Consider the following 25,187-nt stretch of genomic DNA (forward strand, 5'->3'; position numbering starts at 1 on the left):
AATTATTATTTAAAATATATATACATCATTATTATTTATATATAAACAGACCTAGATCAGTGTGTCTGTCTTTCATAATCAATTCGGAATCTGGTGGCAGACATAGATCAGTGTGTCTGTCGTGTATAATCAATTCGGAATCTGGTGGCAGACCTTGATCAATGTGTCTGTCTTTTACAATCAATACGGAATCCTGTTGCAGACCTAGATCAGTGTGCCTGTCCTTTTTAATCAATTCGGGAGATAGTGGCAGACCTATACTAGTGGATCTGTAAGAACCACCATATATTAACATATATATATATATATATATATATATATATATATATATATATATATATATATAAATAAATATTTATATATTCATAAATAAAGATATATATATATATATATATATATATATATATATATATATATATATATATATATATATATATATATACATACATATAAATATATATATATATATATATATATATATATATATATATATATATATATATATATATATAAATATTTATATATAAATAAATATTTATATATACATAAACAAAGATAAAGATATATATATATATATATATATATATATATATATATATATATATATATATATATATATATATATATATATATATATAATTATTGCAGAACTAGCTGCCAGATAGGGTTGCATGCATGCGCTGCTTAGGGGAATCGTTACAGGAATCTTATCAGGAATCCTTTCAGACGCGTGATGGGGTACAGGACATAGATCAGCGTGTCTATGTGTTGAGATAATGCAAGGACGTAAGAAGCACAATTTATAAGACATCCAATATATACTAAACATTACAACTCACACCAACAATTTTACCTAATCTGACTTGAGCTTACAACACCCACACACTTTCCCCTTCAAAATGACCTCATCTACCCAGTACCTTGTGCATGCCCATCTAAACGGCGAGACTTACTCTCATGAGATAGCCGGTTTTGTGATGAGAAACACTCAGGTTGTACCATTGTTGTTGAGCAAAAGAGCAACATTTTCATACTTCATTCAGCGACTATACTCTAAGATTGCAATGGGTCCTATTGCAAGCATTTTTTACCAATGTCCCTCTTTCAATGAAGACAACACCGTCAAGTTTTACGAGATGGAGATTGCCACTGACGAAGACTTGCAAGATATGTTTACCACCCACGAATACTCTGGGTTGGATTCCATCGAGTTGTACGTTACTCTTCAGGTTGAGACACAAGAAACTCATGTTGTCTAGTCACAAGTTATTGACCCACCAATCAACGAGCAAGACGAGGTTGACGTCATAGACGAGGAAGAAGATGATCTGGAAACTGAATTTGACGACATGGTCAACGAGGAATCCGATGATGAGCAACAAACGTTGGTGCCTCCAGCTCATGCGTACGCACCTCCAGCACATATGAGTAACTTGAACCTGCAAGGTGACGAACCATCATCTGACATCTTCTTCACACCCTACATCCAAAATGACGAAGAATTAAAGGAAGGAGACAAGTTTCCTTCTAAGGAGGCTTGTCTAAGAAGAATAAAAAAATGGCACATGGCGAACAACGTTGATTTTGAAGTAGACCGTTCAAACCTGGAACGGTATGTAATCACTTGTAAAAATCCAGAGTGCGGGTTCAGACTGTTGGCTTCTTATAGGAAGAGAAGTAATGCATGGAAAATAGGGTCGATTACGCAGAAACACACGTGTGTCAACCCTAACAATTCCCAGGATCATACAAAACTCAGTGCCGATCTTATATGTCAGGAGATCTTGCCTCTCATAAGCTCTGATCCGTCTCTGAAGGTTAAAAATATAATATCACACATCGTTACAACCTTCAACTACACTCCATCTTACAGAAAGGCGTGGGTTGCAAAAACAAAGGCAATTGAGACAGTCTACGGCAACTGGGAGGAGTCATACAAAATTCTTCCCCAATACCTCAATGCGCTACATAGTTACGCACCTGGCACTGTTATTATTCTAGAGACACTGCCCGCGCATGCCCCGGATGGAAACCCTGTCCAAGGAAACGAAATATTCCATCGGCTTTTTTGGGCGTTCAAACCTTGCGTCTGAGGTTTTGCACACTGTAAACCCATACTTCAAATTGATGGGACATGGTTATACGGCAAATACAAAGGAACCATGCTCATGGCGGTTGCACAAGACGGGAACAGCAACATATTTCCAGTGGCATTTGCTATCGTCGAAGGTGAAACTGCGGCGGCTTGGAGTTTCTTTCTAAGGAACCTCCGAGAACATGTTGCTCCCCAACCTGACATATGTTTAATCTCTGATAGGCACGCTTCCATAGAGAGTGCTTACAATAATCCAGCGAACGGATGGCATGACCCCCCTTCAAAACACGTCTATTGTATTCGCCACATCGCCCAAAACTTCATGCGGGAGATCAAGGACAGACATCTAAGAAAGGCCCTGGTCAATGCAGGTTATGCATTGACCCAACCCACATTCCAGCATTATCGGAGTGAGATTGTAATGACAAATCCAGAGGCAGGTACTTGGGTAGATAATCTTTCCAGGGACAAATGGACAAGGGCTTACGACAATGGCGTTCGATGGGGCCATATGACGACCAATCTCGTGGAATCCATGAATGGCGTTTTCAAAGGCATTCGTAACCTTCCAATCACAGCACTGGTGGAGGCCACATACTTTAGGATGGCCTCACTCTTCTCAACAAGAGGCAGGAGATGGGGTGATGTTAGGCAAGCTGGTCAACTATTAAGTGATAGTTGCATGAAATTTATGCAACAACAATCGGCAAAAGCAAACACTCACCAAGTAACTTCTTTCGACCGATTCAATCGCACGTTCAGTGTGCGCGAGACAATTGACCACAATGAGGGACTGCCAAGGCAACAATATAGGGTTCTTCTTGACGAAGATTGGTGCGACTGTGGAAGGTTTCAAGCTTTTCGTATGCCTTGCTCGCACGTCATAGCTGCATGTGCGTATGCCCACCGCGACGCTATATCACTACTGTCTCCGATTTACAAGACTCAGACATTGCTCAGAGTTTACAGTGTTGCGTTTCCTGTGGTGGCCAAGGAGGATTACTGGCCTGAGTATGATGGAGAGGTGGTTTGGCACAACAACGCAATGCGGCGAAAGAAAAAAGGGCGTCCCAATAGTACACGGATTAGAACCGAAATGGACGTCCACGACAAAATGGAACGAAAATGCAGCATTTGTCGTCAGGTGGGGCACAATATAAAAAGATGCCCTAATCGTGGCTCGACCTCGTCGCAAGTTTAGTATAATCTGTTTTTTTTTAAGGCAATGTATCAGTTTCGCTTACCACCTCTTGTAACCGTTCATCGGTCTTTCATCAATAAATTGAGCTTTAGTGAAAAACCGGTATCGATAACGCAAACATTATATAGGGTGGCTAAAAATTTTACTAACTCGATTTCTCAGACGTTTTTACGAAAATAAAAGACCGGAATAAAAAACGGTGCGGGAAAATACCCAAAGCGGTTTTTTTTTTTAAAAAAAATAACCCAACACATAGGAGCCATATGAAATGGCGCCTATGTGTGGGCATCCTAACTCATGCGCCATTTGAAATGGCTTGGAATATTTGCCCTAATTTTTTCTTCTTTGGCGCCAAATGATTTGGCATGCAACACATGTATGCGCCATTTCATTTGGCGCATTCACTTATCTGGGGTCCCAAACCTAGACAGTTTAGTAAATACCCCGAAAACATGGTTTTTTTTCGTATTTTTTTTATTAAACCTAGTTATTTAAATTTTTTTTTCTAAAAAACATTTAATATACAATTATTTTATTTTAAATTAAATTAAATTATAAAGGATTGTGTTGAGTTTTATTTAAAATAATAAGGGCAAAAAAGGAAGAAAAAATAAAAGCTAAAACGCTATTTAAAATAACGTCTAAAGAATAAGCTATAAGTCAGTAAAATAAGTTATAAGCTTGTGATAAAAAGGTAGTTACCAAACAAGTCTTTTATTGTCATATGAACTTATAAACTATAAGACATAAGCTTAAGTTCAAAAATTATCTTGTCAAACAGAGTTTAAATCTTGTGTATTGTTAATCTTGGAAACTTAAAGAAACAAATATATTATATACTTTTTTTTTGGTAAAAATAAAAAAAATGGTGCATACACTGATTAATTATATTTCAAATATTTAAATAAAATTTTTATTTATTTCTTATCTGATCTTAGTTTAACTCCGATTAAATCTTGAACCTGTGTGTATACACCAATTCAATATTTAATTCAATTTTGATTAATAAATTAAATTTAAAAAATAGCTCAAAATTTGAATAGTTTGATCTTATTAAAATTATTTCCATTGGTTAACCAATATGACTTTTTGGTATTTTGATACACAAGGGAGCCCAACCAATATTGAGTTAGTTCTTATTTTCTTTTTAGTCAACAAATCAACCATATTTGTGTTATGCAAAGATAGAAGAACATCTGAAACAAAATTTTGAACCATTTTAAAACAGCTAATCTATGTTTGCTACTCCAATTAAATATGAATGATTTTGTTACACGCAACAAACATGTCACATATAGAAATATTCCAACTAATCCAACTTTTTTTTCAATCTCAAATAACATTGCATCTTATTCTCCCCTCTCTCCTACTTTTTAGAATAACATCCTCTCAATCACCCACTTCTCCTTGACATTTTCATTTTATTTTTACAATTTCTCTTTCAACTTTTCTCTTGATCTCTATCATCCACTTTCTCGATTCTCTCTCCATTCCTTCCAGATTCCTTGTGCTGGAGAGGAAGGAGAGACTCGCGATAAGATTTCATATACCCTTCATTACATTTTTTTTCATCTTAATCATATTCACATCAATTTTTCTTTATTGTCGTCGTTGATATTATTGTGATCATCACTAAATATAATTTTTGTTGTATGGAATTCTTCCTAAAGGCAAAAGTGGTGCGCTTACGGAGCCACCATGATAAATATATGTTGGCGCATGAAGATCAAGAAAATGTTTACCAAGACCGAAACGGTTGTTATGATAATGCAAAATGGACCGTAGAGTTATTGGAGAGCAATAACAATAATGTGATAAGATTAAAAAGTTGTTATGGAAAATACCTAACGGCTTCAAACATGCCTTTTCTTTTGAAAAGCACAGGTAAACAAGTGTTGCAAACTTTACCTAAAAGATTAGGTTCATCGGTTGAATGGGAACCTTTTAGGGACGGTGTTCAAGTAAAACTAAGGACACGTTATGGACAATATCTTCGTGGAAATGGAGGATTACCACCTTGGAGAAACACAATAACCCATGATATTCCGCGTAGAACCGCAACGGTAAATTGGATTTTGTGGGATGTTGATATTGTGGAACTTAGACCAAAAGAAGTGGGACAAGTTCCTAAGCCCAGGCCGAGGCCTACACCTATTATACCGCCAAATCGTTGTTTGAATAATCCAATTACAACAACAATGGATAACGCATTTCCTTCGCCGTCTCCTTCACCGCTTACGGATTCTGATAATGGACCCCTCGTCAAGATTGATCTAAGGTCTCCTCGATCACCCGAGGTTCGTTACATAAAAAAATTTCTCAAACTTATCCCTAATAGGAAATCTCTTGAGAATTTTGTGAGCACCTAATCTTAGCATGGACCACATATTTATAGATTCTCATATGTAGCATCAATTTGATGTATTATTTAATATATTGTTTTGAAATAAAAGTTTCATATATATATTTATATATGTAGATGCAATGGAAAGATGCATGTAATGTAATTACAATAAGCTTATAAATATTATTAAATATTTTTCTTTGTGTAGATATGTGAATTGTTACCCATTTGATTGATTTTTCTTAACATATTATCAAATAAATATGATAATTAATTTTTTTTATAAATTCCATAGAAAACTACATGAGTTCATTATTTATTTATTTTTGAACAATATAAAAGGTTATTAGTCAAAAGAATGATAGAAAGATTTTTCTTCTATTTGTAGGGAAACATGCAGGTGTTATAAAGCAAAATTAAGAACCTATTAAAATTATAAATAAATTAAATAATTATGAGTTCATATTTTGTTGTCATTGTTATATACAAATAAAAAATATAAAAAAAAAATGAATTATTTGAGATGGTATTATCTTTCAACTTATCTGGTGCATTTTATTCAGTTAATTTGTATAGATCATGTCAAGTTGCTTTCAAAATATTTTTGTGTCTTTCAATTATTTAATCCCCTTCATTTTGATAATTACTTGCAAACCCTAATTAAGTTACAAAATTATATATCTTACAAAAAAAATTATGATAAATTTTATTTACTTCTGTATGACTTTTTCCTCCAAAAAAAAAACTTTATATAAAAAAACTACCTTTATTTCTTTAAGCTGAACATTTTCTTCTTTAAATTATCAGGCTCAATCTGAATATTTTGTTGATCCATCTCCATCGCCAATGAAAGAAGGAAGGGTTATATTCTACGACATTGGTAATGAAAATGGTGAAGTTATTGATGCAAATAAAGGAGCATTCTTCACCTTTAAAGGAAGTTCTTTGAACGAGTTGAAGGAGAAATTGATGGAAGAAACTCAACTAGTTGATATTCTTGTGTGTTGCCGCAATCCTTTGAATGCTAAACTTTACCCCATTCTTATACATCTACCTCCTAACAACACTGATTTGCATGTTGTTGTCGTTCCTTCTTCGTTTAAAGGTAACATTTTTTATAGTTAAAAATTCATTAATAATGTCTAGTTACAACAACAACAACATTGTTTTAGTTTTACTAAACTTATGATTTTGTTATAAGAAATTTTTTATCTTATTGGCAGCCAATTGATGCAAGGAGCTCTAACAAATCTGCACATTTTTTAATTATAAATTTTAAGTGTGAGATTCGAAGTATAAAGTAACAATTTCAAGCCGAAAAAAAATTAAGACTTAGCTATTTGTAATATTTGTAATAAAATATGTAAACTAAATTTTTTTATTTTTTTATTTTTAATGCTTTACTATGAATTATGTGTTCTTGCAATAAAAGAACTGCTTCTTGCGGTTCCTTTAAATGGATTTTTAATTAAAAAAGGTTGCAAATTTTAAGAACCTTTTTGTAAATTGAATAGATTTTGTGGCAAACTTTAAGGCCATGCTATAACTTTATTCTATTTAGATGATATTTAGGGTTTGTTTGTTTGTTTAAGTTTGGGCAATGCTTTATTGGATTTTTAAATCTTGAATAGTTGTTTGTTTCAACATGGTTTACTTTTATTGAATTTTAAAAATAGTATGTGTGACTATTCATTGTTAAGGTTTGAGAGAAATTAAGTAAAGTTGCATGAAAAAGAAATAATTTGATTCAAATGTTAATTGATCAAACTTGTTAGTTATTTGTTAATGTTATCATAATTATGAAACAAATTGGTTCATCAAAGTGAATATTTCATTTATTTTATGAAAGTGGTTGATAATTTCATGAATTGTATTCATACTTAGCTTGGTGAGTCATTTCAGTTGGAAGAAATATAGTGCAGAGTTATGATACTTTTATTTGGCTAAGTTTAACTATTTACTTATGAAGTTCTGACACAGCTATTTTTTTCAATAAGATATGGTATTAATCACAAAAGTTACAACGGAAAAAACATTACCTCTTTAAACAAGAAAGAGGTAAAATATTTCAATAGTAAAAATTACAAGCCATAGAAGAAGCATTAACTGATCTAAACAATTTCCACGAGTTGAGCACGATAGCACTAAAACACTCGTCAAGGTTAAATATATTACCTTTAAACAAGATAGTGTTTCTCATTACCCATAAATTCCACATCACCGCGATCCAAATTACTCCAACAGTTAATCTTTCGTTTACCGCCTTAATTTTTTCATTCTGACGCAGCTATTAGTGAGTGTGTTCCCACACCATACACGCATTCGATACGGATACGTTTACGAACGGTATCAGACACGTTTTTGAAGGATCTAAAGAAAATTGACATTTGAAACGCAACGATCACAGATACGACACACTATTTTAAATAACACACGATCTAACTCAAATTCTCATATTTTAAAAATAAAAAAAAAAACATTTTTTTATCTTTCATATTCCAGTTTCTCACTATAAAAACAACTCATTAGTATTTCTTGTTTTTTCATATTCTATATTTGTTTTCATCATCTCCGCATGCCGCTGCTTCTGTCTCTATAAGGTTTTTTCATCTTCTCTTTCTGTTTTTATCTTCTACTAAGAAAATTGACATTAGAGACGGAAGAAATTTGTATCTAAGATACTTAAATTTCGTCTTCAGCGTATTTAGAGACAGAATATAAGATGGAAAAGGATCCCTCCTTAAAGTATTGGTCATAAACGCATCAGAGAGACTGATCTTTTATTTATGTCTATGTTTGGAGATGAAATTCGACCGTCGTTAGATAAGAACTTCCATCTCACCTGATTACCGATTACAAGTTCATAATCGTCTTTATAGAGACAGAAAGTTCCGTCTTTATCAATTCTGTGTCTGCATTAATTTTTGTGATCTCCAAAATTATGTCTCTGTCAGACATAATTCTGTCTATCTACAATTAAATCTGATATCTAGTTTGGTGTCTAAGATGAATATTTCCGTCTCTAAATTCAAAATAAATTTTTATACCATTTTATATTATTCATCATTTTAAATATAATCGATACTATAATGTACAACCTAGACATAATTTAAATATTATTATAGACTAAATTTGAATTTATAACATGCATGAGCAAAATATAGTAATAATAAAAGAATACTTGCAAATAACATTTCAAAATATAGATGATAGCAACACGATACTTGCAATATTGCATGCATGATAAAGTGATAGTATAATGATCCATGTATCCATAACCTCAAAATAAAAATAATATTATCTAAACATAAATCTAATTCATGAAGTTGTTATCATTCTCTCCTTCATTTCCAATACCATTCTATGGGGAAATAAATATTATAAATTAAAATCATTAAAAAAAACATATTTTCTAAATTTTCAATATAATATTAAAATTTTAAATTTAAATTTTAAAAATAAAAAATATAATCTTATTATTTTTAATTAAGTTTCATATTATAAAAATATTTAATAAAAATGTATTATTAACTAAATAGTTAAAAAAGAAAAAATAAATGTAATTTTATAATGTATAAATAAATTTCATTTCTTCAACAACCTTTTTTTTTATATTCAATTGTCTTTATCCAATCGCAAACAACATTAATAATATATAAACAACTCAACTGATAATTGATTAAAATATATTTAGTTTTATGCTAAATGTATATGATTAAAGTCTCTCGCTATTTCATATTTATCTCTCACCTTAATTTTTTTATTACAATAGGAATATAAACTTAATTAGGGTGGAAATTTTAGTGGGGGTAGCAGCACTCAAATCCTTTGTAATAGATTCATCCCTGCCAATATCATTTTCTTCCATATCAATATTTTTCTCTCCTTTATTATCAATGTCATTATCTCCTTCATTGTCAATATGGTCATGATCTTCTCCTTCAAGAAATAAATTTTTCATATTTTTGTCATGCATTAGTTTTTATGCATTAGTTTTTGAAACATACACTCTCATCTATTCCTCTTTTTATTTTATACTTTCTTTTTCAAGAGTCTTTTGTTTTGCTAATAATTAAACTTGATCTTTCAATTAATGCAGCAACCTCTTCCAATGACGTTGCATCTTTAAAAATGATATATTTTGCGGATGATTTGATAGTAGAGGTTTGAGATCCTAATCTTAATATGTGTAACACTCCAAATTCTACCCGAAAATATCATGCGGGAAATCAGAGTATTTTAAAAATCATCAACAAGCATTTAGGATATCACATTTACTTCATATAAACAACTCATAAACAGATACATAGCACTTTAATCTCAGAGAAGCACAAAACAACTTATAACAGCTCTTAGACAAACCAACTTCAATTTAATATGCAGCGGAATCATAACATTCGGCTTTATAAACAAATCATCTTATTTCATCGGAAACAACTTCAAACATCATAGTACTTCTCACTGTCCAATTTGGAACTCAACAACTAAAACATGAACAACATAAAAACAACAATATAGACAACCCCCCCCCCCCCCCGAGTGCTATGTATCAGAGCGACACACCAATTGGACACGATGAAGTTATAAACTTCCACAACTATACTTGAGTATCTGTCCATTTCCCATGGTAAGGGAAACATCAGCAGAAGGGGTGAGATATCAAACATTATAAAGGAAAGTATGATAATAGATATAGCAAGATAAGATCATACACAATTCACCACTTCTCAATATAAGCAATTTGTATCACGACAACAACATGGTTCATATATTCCAACTTATGCACATATATCATTAATACATATATATTCACATTATCATCATATATGTTTCATTCACGTACATCATATCTACAACACATCAACAATCCATAACAAATGAATTCAACTTCACAAACTATGCATCCACACATCATAACAATGAGTCAAATGCAACTCGGTATGCGACTCGAATGCGACTCAAACTATGCATATGCATGTGGTACCAATCGGAGCTTCAGCCCCCGTCACCAATTGCCCAATTCAGAGGCACAAGGCATAAGCCTTCGTCACTAATTTTCTAATTCAGGCCGTCACAGAGTATGCATATGAAATGTGACTCGACAAACAAGACATATACAACATACTCATCACAATCACGCATCGTCACGAGACATACGCCTATATCACTGATAATTACCAGTTATTAGAGGTAATTCAACGTCACAATTAATCTTTCATCTTCACATAGAAACAAAATCGTCACGATATCATCACGTCTTGACACATCATCGCCAATATACAACTTCACATATTAACAAAATCATCATGACATCATCATGCTTCGATATATCACGAAAAACATATAACTTCACATATTAACAAAATCATCACAACATCATCATGTTTCGGTATATCGCAACAAATCAACGTATTAAGTCAATTCACATTAGTCTCATAATTCTCTATAAATTAGTCGTTTAATTAACTCACTAATCCACTATCAACTAACCAAAATCATTCACCTAATATTCTCTAATTAACCAGATATATCCTACGTCACTACCGGTTATCTAATTTCCGGTTAAATTTACTACTTACTGTCATACCATAATCCCTATGATATTTACTAAATCCCAAAACATGATTACGGTCAAATTCTCAAGATACCGTTATTTACCGACAAACCGAATAATTTATCTAAGTCCAAGTATTTTCTAATTAAATAGACTAATTGAAATTAATTTAACTATTAATAATAAACCAATTAATAACCGCACTATATTAATTTCAATTCAATTATATTTCTATTCTATTATTTTCCAATTCCTAGCATCTACTGTACATGTCATTTATCATCATTAATTCATATCAAAACATGATTAGAGTTCAATTTCATGAAAATCTAACATAAACTCTAACATTTCTAATTTTACAACAAAACTCATTATTTCACTATCAATAGTTTACCCACAATAAACACAACAATCTAATACACATAGATTATCAATTGCACACAACTTATCACATTTATATCATCACAATCCAACAAACCATCAAATACCCAAAATTGCACATAGAAGAACATGAATATCAAGTATAGAATCTACTCACTATTGTTGCACCCCAATTTTTGACCTCTGAGATCCCATCATTTTCTAAGTGTTATGATCATTATTGTTATACCCCAAAATTCGTCCGCGTTTTTTTTCTTCAAAGAGAAGTCAACAGACTTCTGTCTAAAAATTTGGAGTTTTATACAGTCTTGGATTTTTATTTCATAAATATTCTGATTTTATGAATACTCAATTTTTAGAATTTTTTATACAGTGTTTTGGTTCGCTGTTAAATTTATTCTTACATAAACGCCAAATACTGTTTATCACTTCATACACTGTTTATTTGAGATTTATTTTCAGATAAATAATGCTGACGCAGTTGGTACAGAATTAAAATTTGCAGGCGCGGAGTCCGGGTTTCAGATTATACTGGAGAACGAGTTTTTGAGACCTCAAATGGATTTCATGGATCTCCATATATCTCAAAGTACCACCAGGCAAATTTTCAAACTTCGATTCGCTCGGACGCACAGTCAATAGCTCAAACAGTCAACAGACGACCAGTTTGACCAAAAAGTCAACAGACAGTCAAAAATGCAATTTTTTGTCAACATCCATATTTTGTCAAAATATTCATCATGTGATCAATGGTTGATCATAATTCATCAAGAAAAGTTCAGAAATCGACAAAACTCAAAATTGCAAAATTAGAGTTTTTTACCTAAAAGTCAACTGAACTTTGACCGACCATAACTCTCTCATAATTTATCAGAAAAATTCAAACCAAAGCTTATTCTCAAGGAAATTCAATTCTCTACAACTTTGATGTTGGGACCAAGGTCAAGAAATGCTTCCGCCTAAGAGATATAAGCCAAAACATTACAGGTCATTTTCAAAGTCAACAAAAAGCAGTTTTTTGTCAAAGCCCATATCATCAAAATAACTTCTCCAAATGCAAAAACGCTTCCAAAGTGGCTTGTAGAGGACATTTTGGGCTTTCCAAAAAGTAAAAGAACACTTTCATAGGATCAAAATTGAGGGAGATATGCCTTGATGAAGTTGACCTTTTTTGGAAAAATGCATGAAACAAGTAATGACCAAAATTTGATTTTTTTTTTCAAAAAGGCCAATTCTTTTGTGATTCAATCTTGATTCTCATATGTTTAAAGATATTCACAACATATCCATGATTCATGACATTTTTATTTCATTTTAATTAAATTTTATTCATTTAAAGTTTAATTAAAGTGAGATAATTCAAAGATATTATCAAAGATGCTTATGGTTGCCAATCAAGACCAATTCAAGATGCTTAAAGATATTATTGCAAGATTGAAGAGAATAACACTTGATTGTTTTAACCATGGTTAAGAAATGCACTCATTGAAAATATTCCATTATCATATTTTTCCACAAAATCAATCATGAAAATTCCAACTTGCAAGGGTTCAAGATCAAATCATTTGCCTATAAATAGAGCTTCATTTCTTCATTCATAAGAAGAGAAAAAAGGAGGAGGACACCAAAAAAAAACATTGTCAAGTCTTTGTTTTCTCTCTTCCAAGTTTCAAGTTTCAAAGGGAGTAAGAATTTGGAATTACAAAACTAAGAAACCTCCACTCAAACCAAGCATCATTTGAAGGTAAGTTTCCTCACTTTGAAACTCTATAAAATATGCATCATTTATATTTCATTTGAATTCAAAAGTTTCTTTTATTTTCCAAATATACTTTGATTTATTTATCTAAGTATTCATCCTTGTTTCCTTTTTTACTTGATGATGTTAAATATTGAAATACTTCTTTGCCATTGATCAAGCTCACCATGATCCATCATAAACTCACCACACAAGATCCTTTTATTTAATTTTCTTCAATATCTTTTAATCAATTTATTTTCTTTGCATAATTAATTAAAAATACCTAAAAAAAAACAAAAAAATATATTTTTTCTTTAGATTTAGGTTTATATTTTTATAATCTAATTCTTGACATAAAAAAAGAATATTTTTTCTTGTTAAGTTTAATTATTTGTATAATTATTTGTTTAATTAGTTTGTTAATTAACTTAAAATCAATTCCAAAAAAATCACAAAAAAATGAATTGAGTTTAATTTGTTTTATATTTATTTTTGTATATTATTTGATATTATTTTTTATCTTTTTTTTCTTTGTCCCGAATTGGAATAAAAGATCAAATATGACAGAGATTGTATGCAGTTGATTTAAGACTTTTGAAAATTTATCGTGTAGTCGCTATGATTCTATCAAGCTTCTGATAAATTTTCATTAACTTTAAATCCGAGATCATCATTCACTCACCATCGATCTTTACTAACATCGTGGATATACTTGACTAGCTTCAAGATGATTCGCGTGCTAACATACTAATAATTAACTTTAAATTCCGCATTTTATTATATTGTTCTTTATATTTCTTGCTTTATATTTTATTTTATCATTCATATTATTTATGTTTCTGTTATTTTTTCTTTGTCCATTTGGACATATTATTTATGTTTCTGTTATTTTTTCTTTGTCCATTTGGACATATTATTTATGTTTCTGTTATTTTTTCTTTGTCCATTTGGACATATTATTTATGTTTCTGTCATTTTTTCTTTGTCCATTTGGACATATTATTTATATTTCTGTCATTTTTTCTTTGTCCATTTGGACATATTATTTATATTTCTGCTATTTTTTCTTTGTCCATTTGGACATATTATTTATATTTCTGCTATTTTTCCTTTGTCCATTTGGACATATTATTTATATTTCTGCTATTTTTTCTTTGTCCATTTGGACATATTATTTATATTTCTGCTATTTTTCCTTTGTCCATTTGGATATATTATTTATGTTTCCGCTATTTTTTCTTTGTCCATTTGGACATATTATTTATGTTTCCGCTATTTTTTTCTTTGTCTATTTGGACATATTATTTATATTTCTGCTATTTTTCCTTTGTCCATTTAGATATATTATTTATGTTTCCGCTATTTTTTCTTTGTCCATTTGAACATATTATTTATGTTTCCGCTATTTTTTCTTTGTCCATTTGGACTTATTATTTATGTTTCCGCTATTTTTTCTTTGTCCATTTGGACATATTATTTATGTTTCCGCTATTTTTTCTTTGTCCATTTGGACATATTATTTATGTTTCCGCTATTTTCTCTTTGTCCAATTGGACATATTATTTATGTTTCCGCTATTTTTCTTTGTCCATTTGGACATATTATTTATGCTTCCGTTATTTTTTCTTTGTCCATTTGGACGCATTGTTTATGTTTCTGTCATCTTCCTTTTGTCCACTTGGACCATATTTTTACCTTTATGCTAAAACATTAATAATCAAGATAAAACTTAAAAAAAAAGCACTTTGCACACTTGTACCTCTATGGTTCTCCCTCTTATTACTTTTTTTTTATTCATACCATCGTTTAAGAAAAGTATTAAATGCATAGGAAAGGTCTTATAAATTGAGAGTAGATAACTCCTAATTGCTTGCTCAAACGCTTTCATTTTCAAACAACGTATTTTCAAAACTTCTCATCTATTTTCAAAACTTTCATCTGGTATTTGAAGGGCATTATTCCCGGTGAAACTCTTCAGATACCTATGTGACATATTGTCCATCTTCACTTCTTCTATTTTCAAATCAATAAAGCATTTAAAAAAGTGAGCTAAGCAATTAAGAGCCCATGGATAACCATGGATACAAAGGGTGCTTAAAACCTTCCCTTTGTATAACCAACCCCCCGAATCCAAAATCTGTCAAAAGGTCTTTCCTGTTCTTTTATGCCTTTCCTAAATGTTGGATAAAATAAAAGTCGGTGGCGACTCTTGTAAAAATATAAAATAATAAAAAAAAGGGAGCAAGGAGTCAGTTCGTAAAAAAAACCGAGTTACAACTATAACATACTATCATACAATCCTTTATCATGAAAGAACCTCACCCTTACCTTGATAAATATGGACTCTTTCACCATAGCTCTAAGCTTTTCTCCAAAAGAAATCCTTTCTAACATCATTTGGAGACACACCTAAAAACCAGTTTGGGAATCAGCTTATCAGACGAACTTAAAACCCTCAAAATCAAAATCGCTCCAGTCAAAACTTACCTCTATGAGTGATGAACGTTGTGTCCAAGTACCGCAATGATCCAACGGTTGGATTGATAGATACGTTCGTTTTGCTAAGGTGACTCTCTGTTGAAACATAGCTGCGAAAAATGGGGTCTTCTCTAGCTTTTCTCTTCCAACATTGTTCTCTCTCTTTTGCGTATTTTCTCTTCTTTCTATCTTTTCCCCCAAATAAAAAATAGTAACCTCTAAAACCCTAACTTCCTCTTACTATCTCACTTATGTTAATTGGGCTTAACCCACCAATCCATTTCTAGTATTATAATTCTACTACTTAGGCCCATTTCATAATATCTCTTTAATTACTCAATTAAGCCAAATAGCACAAACACACACTCATAATTAAATACTTAAATAATTATTATATTACATAATAACTAAATAAATAAGTAATTATTAAAAACACCAAATAATATAATTAATAATATAATTAATAAAAATATTAATAAAATCGGGATGTTACAACTCTCCTCCACTTAGAATATTTTCGTCCTCGAATATACAATCGACACAATCATCTCATCACCAAAACTACACCTACTCTCTCTAGCTCCGTACCAACTTAAAAGCGTTCCACACCTTCGACTATATAGAACTTCAAAAGGAACCATATTAATACTAGAATGAAAACTGTTATCATATGTGAACTCAATCGACGGTAAATAACTATCTCAAGCACTTCCTTGCTCCAAAACACAAGCTCTCAAAAGATCCCCCAAACTACTGAATCGTCTTCTCCATTTGACCATCAACTCGCAGATGATAAACAGAACTCAAACACAACTTAAAAATCAACGCACATTGAAAACCTTTCCAAAATCTAGAAGAAAACTTCAGATCTCTATCAGAAACAACACTCGACGGAATACCATGCCAACTCACAATCTTCTCAGAATACATCTTTGCAAGTCTCTCCATCGGATAATCCATTCTTATCGAAATAAAGTATGCAGATTTCGTCGATCTATCCACAATGACCCAAATTGCCTCACGATTACTCGATGTTCTTGTAGAGAGTAATAAGCAACAAATTTCATACTTCCGTTGTGGTAAAATATTTATTTCTTATAAATTTTATGCAATGGCTTAAAATTGTTCTAATAGACCATAAAGAGAACTGTCTTAGCTAAAATAATCTTATAATAATAAGTATCATTATGACAAAAATACATAAGAAAGTTTATAATCTAATTAATTCATAGCAAAGTCTAATTTGTCCTTGCAAATCCATTATTTGCCATACGATAGCTAGACTAAGATGAACGTCTACCATTAGTGGGTGATTCCAATTCCTGAAAAAATATATTAAAATAGAAGAGAAAAAAGTTAAAATTTATCGAGATCTAGCCATCCACAACTAACTTTCCTCATGTCTAAATTCATCCTATAAAGAAGAGAAAAACGTACAAATGTTAATGATAGAAATGTATGTTGTCTTAATAAATGCAATGTGAAAATTGCAACGGCTCCATGACTTGAAATGTAGTATGAGCTTATATATGAAAAATTAAAATTCAATATTATGCAACAATTGGTTGAATATATTTACTTTTCTAAGACCATCTACTCTTCCTTCCTTTTCTTATTCATGCAACATAACACCAAACATCACCCAATAAATAACAAAGTATAATGTTTAAATCCTCATCCAATAAGAAGGATTTTTCTACGTGTAAACTCAAAAACAATAAAGCTGAGCTACATGATAAATTTTGCAACGTGTAAAATAAAAAAATAATAAAACTGAGCTATATTGTTACCATGATTTTTCGACCCTAACAAATCGTCTTAAAAGTACTCATTTGTCATTGATATTAAAAATAAATAATACAAATAATATATTTAATGTTGCAAAGATATGATTTTCAATAAAAAAATGTAAATGTTGATTCCTTAATTTACTTAAGGCATTGCTTATCCAACCCTTAGTCTTTCTTCTTGTTAAGAATTACAGGGTGATATCTATCATACACAACTCTAAAAAGGATACTAGTAAAATATCATAAACATATATATATATATATATATATATATATATATATATATATATATATATATATATATATATATATATATATATATATATATATATATATATATATATATATATATATATATATATATATATATATATATTCTACAAAGACTTTCTCTTTTCATGTTTTACTCAAGCTAATTATTTTCAATTTCATATAATAGAACATCAATTATTAACAAGGACCACAACAATAATTTTCATCCTATTACCTTTTCTTAGATGAAATACACAATTTTTTATCATTCTCCAATTCAATTTAGATAAGGTGGAAGCTTTTACACAAAAAATCTTCTTAAAATTTCACCAGAATATTTAGAATCCCGAAAACTTACTCAATGCAAACAATATGTTATTTTATTGTTTATTGAAATTTTGGAATGAAATTGGAGATTTTTATTTTAAAATACAGTTGAAAAATAAGCAATTTTTACAAAATCAAAACATCAAAGATTAATAATTTTTTGATCATAAAAGTATTAGAATAAAAGACTCACCCATAAAGAAGAGGACCCATGAAGGCTCATAAGTATCTCGAAGCAATTGCTAAAAAGTGTGAATAATCTTTAAAGCAAAGCAAAATGGAGCTTTTGGCACTGGATCTCCGACGCCAACTTTGCCACTTTGAAAAATTAGATGAATAGAAAGTGCATATATGATGAGGAAAAGAAATTGACGGTAATGGTGTGGTCATGAGAGATTAAATCATAATCGGACAAAAGGAAGAAAGAAACAAATGAGGTGGCGACTAGGGTTATGTTTGAGGATAGAATTTACGTGTTTTCTCGCACAGAGAAAAGTTAAAAGAACACATACATTAGTTGATCATTGGCATAAGATGTTCAATTGTGCACTCAAACCCTTAAAAAGAAAACTTGAATTCTTTTAGGATAATCATCATTGTTAATTAGCATACTACATCTAGATCTTAACTTAAACACTAATAAATAATTCTTCAAGAACTAGAGGTAAAGTTCCTTTTCTTAGTAACCAAATAAAAAGGATAAAGTAAGTCAAAATATAAACTAGAACACCTTGCATATATGTCACTTAGTTATTTTGTTGGGTTTGCATTTTTGGGGAGCGATAAAAGAGAAAAATGTTACTTGGGTTTTAGAAGTGTGTCGAACAATGTTGAAGGACAAATAAGACACGCTAAAAGTCATTGTCACCGACAGCGATACCGCATTGATGAATTTGGTTGCAAAGGAGTTTCCTACTTCATACGCATTAATTTGTAGCTATTACATCACAAAGAATGTGCGAAATCGAGTTAAACCTGTAGTAAGGACCAAAAAAATTAAGGGTGAAGACAAAATAATTGTCAAAGCTAACATGATAGTGGAAAGAATAATGATGCTTGGAATATTATAATAAATTCTTCTAGGAAAGAATTATATGTCGATGATGTTATACATTTTAGAAAGGTGTGTGAGAAATATCTTGATTTGTTGAAGTATGTTGAAAGTACAATTATGGACCAGGTGAAGGAGCAAATGGTTTGTACTTGGACCGATTAGGTTAGGCACCTTAGAAATACCACAACTAACCTAGTTGAATCTGCCCATGCTACAATGAAGAATTGGTTGGGAAATAGTAAGGGTGATTTGTCTAGAGATTGGGACTTTGCGAACCAAATGATCCAAAATTAGCATAACGAGATACATAAATCATTTGATCGTCGCATCACAGTGTTGGAACACAAATTCAAAGATAATAGTCACTACTCTCAGTTGGTCGGAAATATATCTCGAACAAGACTGGATTTTAATTTTCACGAAGCCAAATGAGATGAGAATGTAGGTTATGATAGCTCAAAGTATGGTTGCACACTTAAGAAAACATTTGGTCTCTCATATGCTTGTCTAATTTAAAAGAAGATAAAACTTAGTGGCCCAATACGAATGAATGAGGTTTGCACTCACTAGACATGTTTAGAAATCTATAAATGGAATGTTTGTGTTGGATATAGAAACTTTGTGTTTGAAAATTGTGTATTGATTTGATTAAAAGTTCATAGTTAATTTATTTATTACTTTTTCAATACAAACATTTCATTTAGATTGTGTTTAACATGTGCCCTTGGGCACAAGTTAGCATTACCTAATTTATATTTATTAATTATAATTAATTAAATTAGCCATTAAAAACAAACAAAAATTCTGCCGTTTCACATTTTTATTTATTTAAAAAAATAGGTGCTTCATTTGGTTTCTCAATACAAACCCTTTAAATCTAATTTCTCTTCTCCCAATTTCCAATCATCAATGTCATTTCTTCAATTTTCCAAAATATTTATTTCAATTTCTGTTGATTTTTCTTATATAAATAAAAACAATTTCTTCTCCCATTGATGAAACAGTGGTGAAAGAGGAGAAGAACCGAGGGAATTAGGTGAAACAACGATGTCAATAGTTGTTAGAAACTTTGATGTTGAAACAAAATTAGGGCCTAGAGTTGTTTGTAACTTCGATTTGAATGAGTCCCCAACCAATCATGTGCTGATGAAATCATTTGTCATGGATATTTATGTTGAAAGAGAATGAATTATATTCTAATGTCATGTGATTTTATGACAAGAGATATATATAAGTTTTAAATTCTGATGATTATAAATTTTCATCTTTTGAATTTGTGTTAACGTTGTTTGTGTGAAACTACATATGGATTATTTGCATTAAAGTAGAGTGGAGTTGAGAGTTCGAATTGGTGGAAGAATGTCTGCCAGTGAGTTTATTGTCAAAGACTATCTTTTCTTATGTAATTAAATAAAACGAATGTATATGATTTGATCTTATATTGATTAGTTTTGTTTGACACTTTCAATGGTGGACTTTATCATATATTCTCTTTCTACTTGTGTTATTCTTCATTGTTAACCTGGTGTTATTCTGCATTGAGAGATTGTGGGATTTAAGGAAACTTTGCATATAATTGACAGAAAATCAAATTTAAAACTTATAGAATTGATTTTCTTAAACCATTCACTTAACCAAGTGTCATATTTTATTGGATTTATTTTACTCTACATTGGCTCACTTCATTGTTGTCCACCACAGATCATAAAAATTAATAGATTCATTCAAATATTATGTTTTACAGTGAGATAGGTTATTGGTTACTACAAGACATGGCAAGGAGAAAGTGTTTGAGTTGGAGAGGCTCTATCTAGAGATAGTCATTCAAGCTAGAAAGCGCACATTTGAAGTTTAGTTAGATATAAATCCAATGACAAAACATAAAAGGCATGTTTTACATGATCTTTGAATAAAATGTGTTCAAAATGTCAATGGAGGATTTTGTAATCCAATTATTATTATATATAGAACCTCTCTTTATCCTCCTGTTTTATTTCTACTCATCATAATAACCAAACAAGCCCTCTCTTCGTCGTTTTACATTCTTTGGACACTATTCCTTTTACTCATAGTAATGGATACTTTCAAGACTTGTGTTTCCTGCAAACAAAAGTGTTGAAAGTGCTCTGTAAAAGAATCTTTGAGACAACCTTTTAGGACAATTGTTTTTTATGTTGCCAAGATGTAGGCTACACATGAAAGATGGGAGACTTTTGAGAATGGAATATTAATTAACTAATATTAGGCTTACATTACATTATTTGTCTATACTGATTTTAATAATATTACTTTCAAATACTTTTTCATATATATTTTTTAATTTTATATAATAAGGGTGAATTAAAGATTTAACAAAGAATATTGAAACTCCCTCTCTCTTCTATATTTCAAGTTCAAAATATTTAAATTTAGTTTAGAGTTTATAAAATCTTTTAAAATTTTGTATAATTAATCTCACAAAATTTTAATTTTGTTTATTTATTTGATGTCACAAATATTATTTCTTAAAATTTTATGCTTTTAATAGTATTTATGATGTAATTAAAGTTAAAACCGATTTTATAAATTTTCATATTTATTTAATAATAATAATGATAATGAACTTCCAAATACTTTTTCATATACTTTTTAATTTTATATAATAAAAATGAATTAAAGATTTTTACAGAAAAATATTTTTTTTCAATAAGCAAGATATATTGAATAGAGAACAAAGGGTTCTCAAAGCCTTTACAAAAGGACACGGGAAAAAGCCCGACAAAAGAAAAATTACAAACCAAATTAACTTACGAGAGGAAAAACAACGGATCCTTTGAAAACTCGTAAAAAGAAAAATTGAAACGTGTAACTTTTCCACAAAAAGTCCACCTCCAAACAAGCATCTTAATATTCCAAATGGTATCGTCAACACTCCATTTATCCTTCCGGAAAGACACCCCATTCCTAATCAACCATATAGTCCAAGTAGTAGCTAGCCAAACAACACCAAGCTTCCTCTCTTTCACCCTTTTACAACGAAAGAACCAGTGCCGAATCATAAAATTTTCCAAACCATCTTCCTCACCAATGTCTCCTATTCCCACCCACAAAGAAACCCCCCTCCAAACCTTCTTAACCACCGAACAACTAAAAAATAGATGCTTCATGTTCTCCTCACAAATCCCACACAAAACACAATTTAAATTATCAAGAGACAAAGGCGTACCTCTAGACACCAATAGATCTTTTGTGGGAAGTCTATTCCGGAAAAGTCTCCAACCGAACGCCTTTATTTTGAAAGGAACATCCATTTTCCAAAACAAGCCAAACGCTTCTGTCGCGGGGAAAAATCGTATCCTTTTTTCTCGGGATGAGACACCTGATGCCTTCTTTGGGCTCGAGTGCTCAAAAAATGATTTTTCTTTTGTTTCGACCAAACTTTTTATTATTTCCAAAGTAGGAAAAGGAAAAAAGCTGCAATAACCTAAAAGTGGGGGGAGAGATCTTGGGTAAGAGGGTTGGTTATACGAAGGGAAGGTATTAGCACCCAACGTATCTATAGTACTCTATAGGATTCTTTATTGTTTTTCATTCTATGTTATGGTGGAGGTTCTGTTGTGAAATAGGTGGGACCTAAGGTGTTTGTTTGATTATGCTCGCAAAGATCATCGCGATCCTCTGCATACATATCCCCTATAGGGAATCAGAGCATCTGTAGCTCGGGGTCTACGGGTGCTAAGGTTTGAGTGGTTTGAGAGAGAAGTTTTGCTCGCCAAGGATACGACCTTGTGCCTACGTATTCTCAAAGGGATGTTGAGAAAGTCAGAGCAATCGTAGTTCCCACTTATGCTAGTGGAAGCAAAGGATAAGAGACAAATGTCATCTAAATGTTCGATGTATCTAATCTATATCATCACATACATCTGTTTGTTTTTTGTTTGAAAATCTTTTCATTATAAGCCCTGGGCTGTGCCACTTATGGCGCTTAGAATGATAAAGATGTTTTTTTGTTTAACCAGCCTTGTGGCAAAAACTTTCAATGAAGTCAGCCTTGTGACAAAAAGTTTTGATTAATCAGCCAGCCTTGTGGCAAAAGTTTCAATGAAGTCAGCCTTGTGACAAAAACTTTGATTAATCAGCCAGTATGGTGGCAAAACGGTTTGATTGATTAGCCAGCCTTGTGGCAAAAAAAAGTTTGATAAATTGATTGATTGATTGATTGTTTGTGATGATATAGAAGAGATACTCCTATCATAGAGATGATAAATGTCTAATCTCCTAGGGTATTTGATTTGGATATTGGGGATGCTTATAAGAAGCCCGTGGGTCCTTGTACGAAGCCCAAGAGGAGGCTATCCGAGGGTCCTTGCATTGTAAGCCCAAGAGGAGGCTATGGGAGGGACAATTCAGGGTCCTTGCATTGTAAGCCCAAGAGGAGGCTATGGGAGGGTCACTCATTTGTACAAAGCCCAAGGGGAGGCATGGTATAGTTGGTTTGAGCTCTTAGAGCGATTTCACCGGGAAACCATACTCTATGTCCTAACCTAAACTAGGGAGATTCTTTGCACGAAGCCCAATAGGAGGCTATGGGGAACCTAGTGTTGTACTAAATTGAACAAGCACACATATCACACATATGAACAAACATGAACAAGTATGAACAAACATGCACAGGTATGAACAATTATATATATGACAAAGTGTGTGTATATAATGGAGTTTATGAAGGAAATATACCTGTAAGCATGATCCATTTGTATACACGGGGGCTCGGGACTTATACTCGAGGAGAGGTCCACTTGAATTTATTCAAAGCTATGTAAACAGGTATTCACAAAAGGGCTTGGGACTTATACCTACATGGAGGTCCATGTTTTATTTGCAAAACATGGTTGATTGTTTTATTTACAGACGCGTCGTTTGAAAAAACCGTTTGAAAGTTGTTTTGAAAGAAGTTTTCTGTTTGAAGAAACTGAAACTGTACAAAGGCAAAGGTATGTACAAAAGGGGCTTGGGACTTATACCTACATGGAGGCCCATGTTTTATTTGAAAAGTTTTGTTTCTTTGAAGTTTTGTTGTTTTGAAAATGATTTGAAAATTGTTTGAAAAGGTTTTATTTTGAAAAGGTTTTATTTTGAAGAAGTTTTATTGTTTTGAAAAAAACTGTACAAAAAGAAAAGAAATGGGACTTACACTCTCTAATATTCGAGAGGCCCCACTTCGTTTTGAAAATCAATTGATCAATCAAAAAAGGATTTAATCAATAGTTCTTTTGAAAAGAAAAATCAAAAAGAAATGGTTATCGTTTTTGAAAAGAATCGTGATCGCTTGTTTTAAAACGATTTTGAATTTAAAACAAATCAACTTAATTAAGTTAAAACAAGTTTTAATGCTTAATTAAGACCTAAGTGATTAGGGTTTGATCACAAAAAAATATTTACAAGTGATTATGTTTGAAAAAATCAAATAAAACAATATTTAAAGTATTTGAAAATACCTAAAAACATGTCATTTTAAACCTAATTAAAAATGTATTAAATAAATCTTTTTTGATGATTTTTTTTGGTATTCATAAAATATGTATATTAAACAAAGAGTGTGCAAAAAATGAAGTGAAAATAATGAATTTTGATTGGTTAAATTAATTGATGAAGTTATGAAGAAAAATAAGAAAAATAGTGATAAAAATTGGGTTTTGTCTCCACAAGGACTTGAACCCACGCCCTCATGCTTGCCAATCAAAACAATGACCAACTGAGCTGCGCGCGCAGCTTGTTATACGTATGCCTCCATTTAATTATATTAAAAAACAAACATTTGAAATTTATGAACAAAAAATGGCGCCAAGAACACATCCCCAATTCAAATTTGAAAATTCTGAAAACTGAATTGTTTGGATCAAGTAAGGGGTCTATTTCACTCGATTTTCCATAAGGAACATGATGGTGATCTTTAATTTCATTTATTTCCACTCTAAGGTCATCAATTTT

The 25,187-nt window shown here is 31.3% G+C and overlaps 1 protein-coding gene across 1 annotated transcript; it reads left to right on the forward strand.

Annotated features, from left to right (window-relative positions):
• Positions 1–4,655: 4,655 nt before the first annotated feature.
• On the forward strand, positions 4,656–7,050 carry LOC131647314 (uncharacterized). Its single transcript, XM_058917214.1, has 3 exons — positions 4,656–5,593; positions 6,448–6,745; positions 6,864–7,050. The coding sequence occupies exons 1-3, from the start codon at positions 4,949–4,951 to the stop codon at positions 6,869–6,871; spliced, it is 951 nt and encodes a 316-aa protein (XP_058773197.1). The 5' UTR covers positions 4,656–4,948; the 3' UTR covers positions 6,872–7,050.
• The last annotated feature ends 18,137 nt before the right edge of the window (positions 7,051–25,187 follow it).

This window comes from Vicia villosa, linkage group LG2 (assembly GCF_029867415.1).
Source record: "Vicia villosa cultivar HV-30 ecotype Madison, WI linkage group LG2, Vvil1.0, whole genome shotgun sequence".
Taxonomy (NCBI): domain Eukaryota; kingdom Viridiplantae; phylum Streptophyta; class Magnoliopsida; order Fabales; family Fabaceae; genus Vicia; species Vicia villosa.